This window comes from Rhipicephalus microplus, chromosome X, assembly GCF_043290135.1.
Source record: "Rhipicephalus microplus isolate Deutch F79 chromosome X, USDA_Rmic, whole genome shotgun sequence".
In the NCBI taxonomy this organism is placed as follows: domain Eukaryota; kingdom Metazoa; phylum Arthropoda; class Arachnida; order Ixodida; family Ixodidae; genus Rhipicephalus; species Rhipicephalus microplus.
Window position 1 is genome coordinate 287176826 of NC_134710.1, and position 11509 is coordinate 287188334.

General features: G+C 47.3%; 1 protein-coding gene across 1 annotated transcript in view; it reads left to right on the forward strand.

The window, feature by feature from the left end:
• Positions 1–3600, forward strand: part of LOC119161442 (U3 small nucleolar ribonucleoprotein IMP3) — a 45681-nt gene extending 42081 nt beyond the window's left edge. Inside the window, exons 5-6 of the mRNA XM_037413911.2 lie at positions 504–628; positions 3318–3600. Coding sequence (XP_037269808.2) covers positions 504–628; positions 3318–3341 — 149 coding nt within the window. The 3' untranslated portion in view covers positions 3342–3600. The remainder of the gene's footprint in view (positions 1–503; positions 629–3317) is intronic.
• The last annotated feature ends 7909 nt before the right edge of the window (positions 3601–11509 follow it).

Consider the following 11509-nt stretch of genomic DNA (forward strand, 5'->3'; position numbering starts at 1 on the left):
TCTCCATTCGCGGGCCCCGCCGTGGTGGTCTAGTGGCTAAGGTACTCGGCTGCTGACCCGCGGGTCGCGGGTTCGATTCCCGGCTGCGGCGGCTGCATTTCCGATGGAGGCGGAAATGTTGTAGGCCCGTGTGCTCAGATTTGGGTGCACGTTAAAGAACCCCAGGTGGTCAGAATTTCCGGAGCCCTCCACTACGGCGTCTCTCATAATCAAATGGTGGTTTTGGGACGTTAAACCCCACAAATCAATCAATCAAGGCTCTCCATTTGCTTCTTATCCGCAGCATGCGCTGCCGACCCTTTATTTCGTACCGAACACTGCGTTTCGTTGATTGCACTTGGCGTTCCTGTGTGGCGGAGCTGCTCTTGGAACGGACGAGCAGCGACAACGCAGGCGAGGAGTCCACGTTTTTGCCCGTGTGGCCCTTGCTTGTGTATATAGTATAAGGCGTACTGAATCGGAGACCGCACGCTGATGTTGAACTTCCCTTGACGACGTGCCAGATGTTCGCATCGGACCTGACGTGATCACAGATCCCGCGTTTTTAGTGTCCCGCCAGCTGGAGGACTTCGTGACGTGGACCGACTCGTCGGCCATCAAGAAGCACGTCGCTGAGTACAACGACATGGTATGTACTTAATCTGAAAAAAAAAAAAAACTGTGGCCGTGCGGTGTGGGGATGATTTTCCGGCGATTCTTTTTTTCTATGTCTCATCACTCGTGTCATTTGATCCAGTGGCCGTTTTCAGCGATCCCGGAGGCGCAGCTTCGTGCGAGGGCGAAAAAATGAAAGGAGTTTGAAGTTTATTGGACCTTTTTTTTTTTGGTGCATGTACTTACACTTTTAGGGACCCAGCAAAATTGTTAAAGTGTGTAAGCACGTGCAAGGGATAGGACACATTACACATTACAGGCTCTTAAGAGCCTTACACATTACAACTCTTAAGAGCCTGACACATTACAGGCTCTTAAGAGTTGCTGTTTTTGAAGGGACTCTAAAGGCTAAAACGCTTTTTGGCGTATTAGTAAAGCACAATTTCACAATCCAGAAAACACCACTCTTACAACATGACGCTTGATAAGCTAGGAAACGCGCGAAAAGAAAAAGAAGGTGGAGACACCATCCTGAAGTTCCCGCTCCAAACACTGTGACGTCACAGATTTTGAAGGTACCTAGTGGGTGTACATTATCATCTGTTAGTGCCATAGACTTAACATTTAAAGTTTCCGCAGGATGCGGGATTTAATCCCGGCTGCGGTGGCTGCATTTACGATGGAGGCGGAAATGCTGTAAGCCTGTGTACTCCGATTTGGGTGCGCGTTAAAGAACCCCAGGTGGTCGAAATTTCCGGGGCGTTCCGCTACGGTGTCTCTCATAATCATATGGTGGTTTTGGGCCGTTAAACCCACATATCAATCAATCAACATTCGAAGTTCTCGAAAATTTCGTCGAGCCAATCTCTCGAAAACACGAAAAAATGCATGTGCCTCTTAAGTGTCCCTTTAAATATTGCGCTAGACAAAAATCCACTGCTTCTAGGGGCAGTATAGCATATCTATTTGCGTCGTGTTTACAGTGTAATGCTGTTGACTGAGCCCTCTGAAATGCCCCACTCCAACGACGTCATTCGTCGCTAGAAGCGTTCGCACCAACGTTAATGGATATAAACAGTTGGCAGCGCGGCCAGTATACGCTTGAGAAAGACTGTGCGTGGAACAGAAAAATCTGTTTCGCCGAGTGCAGGTTCCGAAAGAATGATGTTCTAGCCGTAATTACGCGCAAGCGCTTCGCCGTTGCAAGCTATGCCAGTCGTGGTGTGGAAGAATTTATTTATTTATTTTATTTATTTATAATACTGCTGACCCCAGTTAAGGGGTCGTAGCAGGGTGGAAAGAAACGTGTGCTACATTTCACAATAAAACAGACAAAACGAACGCATAACATACAAAAAAAAAAACCAGATTGAACTAATTGCCAATTCACAGTGGCGCGTGAATAAGATCTTGCGAAGGGCACAAAAAAGAAAAGAAGAAACCGATACACGCATTGCAACAACACACACTGCAAAAAGAAGAGTACACATTATTGTCCGGCGAGTGCAATATACACCGAGAACCAGAACACGTATCAAGTGATCAACAAGACAGAAAAGTTTAAAAGTCAAGTAGGCTTTCAAATTTGTTAATATCAGTTTGCTCGACAACATGACTTTCAAGGCTATTCCATTCATTCACTGTTCTTGGAAAAAAAAAAGAATACTTAAAGACATTAATTCTCGGCTGGAAGGGGTTAAGTTCAGCGAGTGACGGTGGCGGGATGAATGACCTGAAGAAAAATACGTTAAGTATTGATGAGTATCGCTTTTGAGAAGGTTCTTCACAATTTTAAAAAGAAAGCGTAAGCGGCATAATTTATTTCTGTCTGCAATGTTCAATAAACGAGCCTTGACTGTCAGTTCCGAAACTGATGCGCGGCCATAGCAATTAAAGATAAAACGGAATTCTCTTTCGAGTGGACCCTTTCAGCGACCGAGAGCCAGCCCCACTCTAGGCGGCCGCACCAACAAGTGGACGCCGCTGTTGGCAACTGATGATGACGGCCCGTGGCACAGACGGGTTCGCTGCGAAGTAGTGCGGCTATAGTTTTGGCGCGCATGCGCACCTGTGTTGCGGCCATCGATCTGACCCACATACTCCCTTATTTTTTTTCCTCTCATTTTTTCGTTCTTTTACCCCTGTATTGCATCGCATTAAGGTCTTGGAGGGAAGAATGAAGTATCGGCGGAATAGCTGTATAGATTACTCCGCAGCCGGTGTCGACGGCGTCTGATTGCTAAAAAGAATGAACAGACTGCGTGGAATGGTCCTGTCGAACCCCGGCTGGAGTGCCTACGTCACGACACTGTGCTTGTCATTCCTTGCAGCGCTCGAAACAGAGCATACCATTCGGTAGAAACTGTCGAATGTGTCCGCAAAATATCTATTACGGGTTTTTCTGCGGGGTCCACTAGCTCCGTTTTGTCTTGACGGCTCGCGCTCGTTTCTAATTCGTGCCTCTTTTTTTTTTGTGTGTGTGTGCACGTTTGGGCACTTTCACGTAATTCTAAATCACACTCTTACACAATTCATAATGTTCACATGTATATAACATTTCTGTCGGTTTCAGGAAATGTTATTTGGGGATAGCTTTCGAGAGCACGGGGTTCATCGCCTGTAAACAGACAATTGTCTCGGTACCACGTGGATACGTTGGGCTTTTGCTTCTCCCGCTATTTTTCTGCTTCCACGATGTAATTTTCTTCTTTCATGTTTTTCAGAGGGACGACTACGACCTCCTTTAGCGACAGGCTTGGCCTGGTTCATATGTAAATAAACGAATGAAGAGAAGGCTCTGATTGACAGTGCTATACGAAGCAAGATTTGGTGACCATGTATTAGCGGTTGTGCTAGCGGTTGCCGGGGCGGTAACTAACCCTGCTCTTGGAGCTCCTGGCCAGCGACCTGAACCACAACCTCAGAAGTCCTTGCATCTACCAAATCTGACTTGCGTCAAGTGTTGATCCGTTTTACTGAGCAATAAAATGATAAAGCATTCCTTCAGTTTTCGTTTGGTGGCTCGTGATCTATCGAGGACACCTGTTAACGCCACTTAATACGAATTTTCATAGTCTAGTTTACTGCGTCTCACTAATCTCCCGATATCGGGACGGCTCTGCAAATGTGGAACTCAGTGAATGCTGCTATACTTCCCTTTTTTTTCCACTAAAGAAAATTTTCTCATGGAGCGCCCACAAACATAGGCGCTATTGTGACGTCAGGTAACAATATCGATTCTGGTGACGTCGCGCACCAGTGTAGCTGGTTTCGATGACGGGAGGTACTAAAAAAGAAAAGTTACTGCCGATCCACGAAGTGAATGCTGATGATGGAGCGACGCTAGGTCCTAAGGTGTACATTGAAGTCACCGACTTGTATAAAGGACTGATGTACGGACGCAGGCACGTATGGACGGACGGACTAAGTAGGGTCTATTTTTAAACCATATGCGCGTTCTGTATGCTATCTGCACGACACCTGTGTTCCGGCACGCCGGGGGCCTACGACGACGACGGACATGGTGAGTGCTTGAAAAATTCAAAATGGCCCCTGGTGTCACTAATGGAGCGGCCGCGAAAATGTCACGATGTTTTGAGTGCGAAGCTGGTGCCGTGACATCAGAGTACAGCTAGATAGATAGAAACTATCTTTTATTGCGATAGCAATTATATGGACACTCTCCGCTGGATTTTTCCGCCGGCGTCGCCGTCACCGTGTATATATAATATATATATATATATGTGTGTGTGTGTGTGTGTGTGTGTGTGTGTGTGTGTGTGTGTGTGTGTGTGTGTGTGTGTGTGTGTGTAAACGAAAGAAGGAAAAAGACACCGGTGCGCGGAGTCGAACGTGGAACCTCTGAATCGTGAATGCGGGGCGTTAACCACTGAGCCACCGTGCACTCATAAAATGTTCAAACGTCAAGCTATATCTACCACTTACCGCTGTTGACGGGCATCTCGGGGTTCCCCCGCCCCGCCGCGGTGGTCTAGTGGCTGAGGTACTCGGCTGCGGACCCGCAAGTCGCGGGATCGAATCCCGGCGGCGGCGGCTGCATTTCCGATGGAGGCGGAAATGTTGTAGGCCCGTGTGCTCAGATTTGGGTGCACGTTAAAGAACCCCAAATGGTTGAAATTTCCGGAGCCCTCCACTACGGCGTCTCTCATAATCATATGGTGGTTTAAACCCCACATATCAATCAATCGGGTCACCCCCCCCCCCCGAGATGCCTGTCGTGTTTTCAGCATTACCAGCAAGATGACACAATGAGCGCGCGTCGCCACATCGTCACGACGTGGCGGCGCGCGCTTTCATCTCCCATGCGTACTTTGCCGTGGAGAGGGGGTGGGTTTGCGCTCACTCGCGTGCCCGTATCTCGTGGCGGACAGGATCGTACGTCTTGGCTGACGTTCGGCTTTCACTGGAATGATTCTGTTGTAGTTACGGGGGGCACAAAGGTCACTCCAATCGTTGCACAGCCTCTGTTTGCAAAAAAGGGCGCGCTTCTCAGACACGGCAAAGTAACATCTGAGACGCTTATTCGCGTTCATCTGTACCTGTGAGTACGTTTCGTGCGTCATTTGTGCGTGAGAAACGCGGAGCACGTTTGGATCTGCTTTCCATTCTGCGCGTGACCTTCCAATTTGTTGCTATCGTGTTCATTTCTTCGCCTTTGCGGCAAAGCAGGGACTTTTTAAAGAACATGTCGTAAATAATTCTTCAGTGCGCGCTCACGCTTACCATCATTGTTTAGGCTCTTGAGGGTCGGGCCTTTCATGTTGTGCGAAAAAAAAAAAAACAACTGAAAATGTTCGTGTCGGTACTCTGCCGCAGAGCCGGAGGTGGCGAGTATATTCCCGACTTAACGAAGAGTGTTTTAGATGTACGTTAACGAAGTTTCCCAGAAAGGGGGCCGACATTAATTTGGAGTCCTTCACTGTGATGTCTCTCATTAACGTTGCTTTAGACGTTAAAAACCGTGACCAATCAATTCGGAAGTCTCCAAAGAGTCTAGCTAATTCGCGCACATTCTACTCTATTTTTGCTCGCAATTAGCCACGTGGTTATTAAGCGCTAATTTCTGCTACTGCAGCGGGATGAATTGGCAGTTTACGTGCACATGTTACAATGGTTTGGGAAATTACCTACCTGCACGTTGGTGGCATGCTACAGAGTGCCGTATGTTAAACAGTTTCTTTCGTTTTTGATGCATTGCTAGCTTTTAATTTTTCATTGCCGAGATTTCAGCTTTTTAATTCTGCCATTTCTATTTTTGAATAGGTAACAGAAATGAAAAAAAAAAAACGCGTTAACGATTTCGTTGTCCCCGTGCTCCTATTTAGCCTTCGAGCTTGGTTTTGAGTTCCCATATCTCTGAAGGCAACGCGCGAGAGCATCCTGCACGATGCCCGCTTGCAATTTTCGGAACGCAATGTGATTGTGGTGTTCTGTTCTCTTGCCACTGCTCGGCCTTCAAAGCTTTTGTATTTCCAGGTCCGACTTTTGTACGCTATATATTTTTCTCCGCCGTTGGGCCGTAGCAAGGGTTGTTGGTTCAGTAAGTTTAACGTCCCAGGGTGATCATGACCACGAGAGACGCTGCAGTGTATTGCACCGAATACGTTAGGCCACCTGGTGTTCTTTTTAACGTGCGGTGACGTATCCCAGTACAGGGGCCTCTGGCATTTCGCCCCCATCCAAATGGCGCAACCGGCGTCTTTCGGGTCAGCAGCTGAACCGAGCCAACGCGATGACAATGCGGGGAGGGGGAAGCACGGGAGCACCGCGCAAGAACGAAAAAACAAAACGCAAATGCCAACGCTCTCTCGCTACGTGTGGCGGCTCCGACCGTCGCCTGCAGTAAGGGCGGGCTTTAACCTTGGCTGCCGTCAAAGGCTGGCGACGCACTTTGCTGTGTACAGGAAGGAGCTGGCAGGCCGCGGCGCCCGGGAGCGGTGGCCCCTTATGCTTGTGCGACACAGGATGTGGTCGTGTGTGTTTTCTACTTGCGTTTCTCAAAGCATCATCTCTACCGTGCTCGAGCTCGTATCTCTTGCGTTATTAAAACACCGCCACGCCACAGGGAAAGGACTCGGGAGTATGTTCTTGCGCTTTCTTTACTGTAAATGAAAAGGCGCACCCTAGCGAACTAAGGTGTGACAGGGAGAGTTTTTTATGGACTGTTTCAACGTTGAATACCGCAAATATTGCAGTTCTGCGTAACAAGCGTTACCAGCCGGGATATGATTTTCCCCCATGTGTGCGTTTTCTCTGTCATAACATCCACCGTAAAGAAGGCCGTCGGAACATTTTTTTTTTCCGCAGAATTTTTAGACCTTTTTTTTTTCAGTGTGTTTCACGTTTATGGAGTAAAAAGTAAAACAATTGCCTTTATTTCTGTTGTTAAACTGCGAGGACGCGTACGGAATAGTCGGAACCGCTGTGTTCGGAATGGGCTGGATTTTGGATTAAAAACAGAGTGTGCCTGACATCCTATCTGACGCGTTTACCCTTTTAATTTGCATGCATTCAGCGGAACGATGTATCTCCGGAGTATAGTACGTACAGTTCGTAGACATTGGAGTGGTACGTGATACGCTAATAGGAAATTCTCGTTTAGCGTCAGATGCATGAGTTTATAACTATATGTAAAATTGCCTGGAGGTGAGGATGCCGCCGTGTGATAAGCATATTACGATCAGGTTTATCTTGTGATTACCCACCGCGTGGAGCTAGCATCTATGCATGATGACGTGTTATCTAGGTCGCCGGAGTTTTTTTAGGGGGGAGGGGGGTTCTTTGATTTTGGGGGGACGGACCACCCCCTTAAAATATTCATCGTTCGTTCTGTATGCCATGGCGAAAAAAATTTACGGGGGGGGGGGGGGGGTGCTACCCACTAGCTACTGCAGTGGTGAATTGCAAGGAAGCACTGTACTTCTATTTTGATGGACGTTAGAAAGAACCGCAGGCAGTCAAAATTTTTGCGAAGACTCTCGCTATGTACCGCGTGCGTGGTGACGGAATTTTATGCGTCATTTTATTTTACCTTTATCCACGTTGTGCGATCGTGCCCGAAACGAGCTATATTCCCGTCAGGCGCGATTGATGATGGACTGTCCTGGAATGTGTCAAATTCATATAACACAATTCCAAGGCACTCGATATCACATTTCAAGAAAGGACACGAAGTAATGTGTAAGTTTCAGCAACTGATCGCTACTCATCTAATTTAATACTTCATCATTCTCCAGTTGGCCGTGTTTCACTGCGACATAAAAAAAAGAATGAAATCCTAGGTTCCGAATGTGCGCGCAATTAGCTGTTGGTTGTACATTGATTTCGAGGAAAGGAAACTAACCCATTTAACGTTGGCTCTAGAACGCGGCACGTCAAACGTGCCCGTCGAACGTCCTAGTGAGTTCGGTTACAGTGAGATCGGCTACAGTCATACGCAGCGTGCTGAGGTGAAGTCGATACATGTTGACTGTGCAGAAGTCTCAATTCATCGAGCGAGCTGTCTTGTTCTCGTTTGGCCACAAGTTGACACGACTAAGTTGCATACGTGTGCACAAGCGTCGCCACCGCCGCCGAAGGGGGTGTATGGCCTAAACAGTGCGGTGATGCGCGTCAATCGAACAAGACGTGCTTCCGCCCCCCTGGCGAATGGCGTAATAAGAGAATGCTCGTTTCGCCCGCGCACGGGTGAATCGGCCTCTCGTCGCCCTCCGGCTTGCGACACCGAACGCGTGTACCGCGGTTCAGCTCGCGCGACCGGCCTCAGCTCGAGCTGACGTTGTGGCATGCGCGATTCTTTTCTCTCGCTGGTTCGCCCCCCCCCCCCCCCCCCCGTGTTTCGTACGTCCGCACGCTCTGCAGCTGTCAGTTTGCCCCCATCTGTAACCGCTGATCCGGTTTCAGCCGCGTCCTTCCTTCCGCGTTTTTCGTGCGTAAGTTGAGCAACACTGAAAAGAAAATGAAACGTGCGTGGTAGTTAGGGAGCAACGCAGACCGCCGCAGGATGTTGCTAGCTGCTAAGTTTTTCCGCAGCTCAGCTGCTGCCTCTAGATCGGAACGAAATGCATACCGCCCGTATACTTATGTTTAAGAAATGCGTGGGATCAAAATTATTACTGAGTCCTCGATTAACGCGTGCTTCAATCATGTCGTTTTATTGTACATTTTTTTTATTTTAGGAATATGGATTTGTAGGCACGCGCTGCCTCAAATGTGAATACGGGATGAAACCCTTCGTTACTGCTGAAAAAAAAAAAAACGGTTTCGTCTAATAACGACATGTAGCTTTACTGACTGACAGAGGTGTAGTGACACCAATTAATGAAGCGGACTTTACTCCGCCGCACAAATCTCCTCTATACAAAGACGGCTCTGAACGAGTGTGAAGATCAGGATTCGCGGAGATATGTTATATTTTGACACCAAAGTCAATTTTCGCATGGCGTGCGCATTCTGACACCGACAGATACATTTTCAATTCTGGTGACTTACCGCATCGTTATATTTAGTTGTGTAGACGTCATGCACCAAAAAAAAAAAAAACTCAAAATAGCCTTTTGTGCTCCACCTATATTTATTTATTTAACAATACTGTAGGTCTTCTGCAGACCCATACAGGAAGCGGGCATACAACATCACAGGTAACCAATTAGATACAAAGTTGAGGAAATACTATATTTTGAGGGACGATACGAACAACAGCGGAACACTTACAATAGCGAGTACAACAATACTACATTGGTGCTCTTCCCATAACGAGAAGACGAGAAAAAAAATAATAAAAACCACGTACTACGCATGAAAAACAATATATATGTACAAAAGAGTACAATGCACCACTGAAAAACAAGTTTTTCGTTATCGCAACAACTAGAACAGCAAAATATAAGTATACTGGCTCTGTTACCTGCTCCACAAAAGAACAAAATTCACCAATATTTGTAATATTAACAGCTTCACCTGGTAGCGCGTTTCAAGCGTTGACAGCGTGAGAAAAAAAAAGGAATATTTAAACACATTGCTGTGGGCACTGAAGGGACGTATACATTTATCATGGTTCGTCCTACCAGAACGGCGGCCAGGCCACAGAACACCTACCAGGCGGATATAGGTGAAGCCCTGTCGTGTCTCCAGTTAAGGCGCGTCTCGACGTTTAGTGGGTTGGACTGTTGTAAATACGTTAAATAAATCTTGTGTTTTTGTCAGCAGGAAGTATTGCACGAGTTCTCTTTTTTCCCGGCGCATGGCTGGCCGCCTGTGCCCCGCTCCTCGGTCACATCACACCTGAAATCGTGCCATTTTCCGGACTTCGCTGACTGTCACCGTTGATTGATTGATTTGTGGGGTTTAACGTCCCAAAACCACCATTTGATTATGAGAGACGCCGTAGTGGAGGGCTCCGGAAATTTCGACCACCTGGGGTTCTTTTACGTGCACCCAAATCTGAGCACACGGGCCTACAACATTTCCGCCTCCATCGGAAATGCAGCCGCCGCAGCCGGGAATCGAACCCGCGACCTGCGGGTCAGCAGCCGAGTACCTTAGCCACTAGACCACCGCGGCGGGACGACTGTCACCGTTCGCGGAAACCATATCTTTCACATACCATTCGCCAACGCTGCCATGTAACGATTAAATTAATAAAAAAGAGACAACTGCTGGCGTGAGGCAACCTTTCTTGGTCCTCCGGAGGCAGGCGCGATCGGCTGTGAGCGCATCTGTGCCAGCGAGCGGCCGCGACGATCTGGTTCTTGCGAAACGACGCTTGTCAGAGCTATCATAGTGCTGCGAGGAAGACCAGGAAGTAGCCACAGAAGAATGGTTGTCATGCCGACAAACAGAATTGGGGGTGTGGTCCCACTGATCGTCGCCAAGGGAACGCAGTGACAGGCGCGAGGGATTGCGTCCGGCAGAGGAAGAAGAATGCTGCGCAGCGCGTCGCTGCTGTCGGAACACACGCACGCACGTGGCTTAGCAGAGTGGTGGAGGCTTAATTAACCTCGCCCTCCTGAAGTTTTAGGATTTTCTATGTAACAGATGAATGTTGTAGGCCCGTGTACTCAGATTTGGGTGCACGTTAAAGAACCCCAGGTGGTTGAAATTTCCGGAGCCCTCCACTACGGCGTCTCTCATAATCATATGGTGGTTTTGGGACGTTAAATCCCACAAATCAATCAATCAAATCTATGTAACAGATAGTCACATTCACACAAGACACACGTATACATAAAGGAAATGGGTCTCTCCCCCACTCCGAAATGAGGTTATTAAAATTCTGGCTACGCAACTGATAACTTAGAGTTTATACATTTCTATGCGAGTATAATGCAAAACGCGTTGCTTATGATTACATCGTGTGTTGTTGCCCCGTAAAACCCAGACTTCTTCTTCCTATTAATTATTATTATTATTATTATTATTATTATTATTATTATTAGTAGTAGTAGTAGTAGTAGTAGTAGTAATGTTTCTTTGATTTTATAGTTGTAAATTGGTCCTCCCTATGCAAACTACCACATTTAATACTGGCTGCGGCGGCTGCATTTCCGATGGAGGCGGAAATGCTGTAGGCTCGTGTGCTCAGATTTGGGTGCACACGTTCAAAAACCACAGGTGGTCGAAATTTCCGGAGCCCTCCACTACGGCGTCTCTCATAATCATATGGTGGTTTTGGGACGTCAAACTTCACATATAAATCAATCGCATTTAATAACTGTGGAAATACCCCCACATTCCCTCAATAAAGTTTTCCCAAACCGAACCAAACCCCCACATTCTCTAGCACGTAGGGATTCAAAAGTAATAGTAATGTACTGTTATCGCTTTTAGTTAACTGTGATGCGCAATCGAATTTAACTTATTTTAAAAGCTTCCAGGAAAGCTACTTGTTAATGTA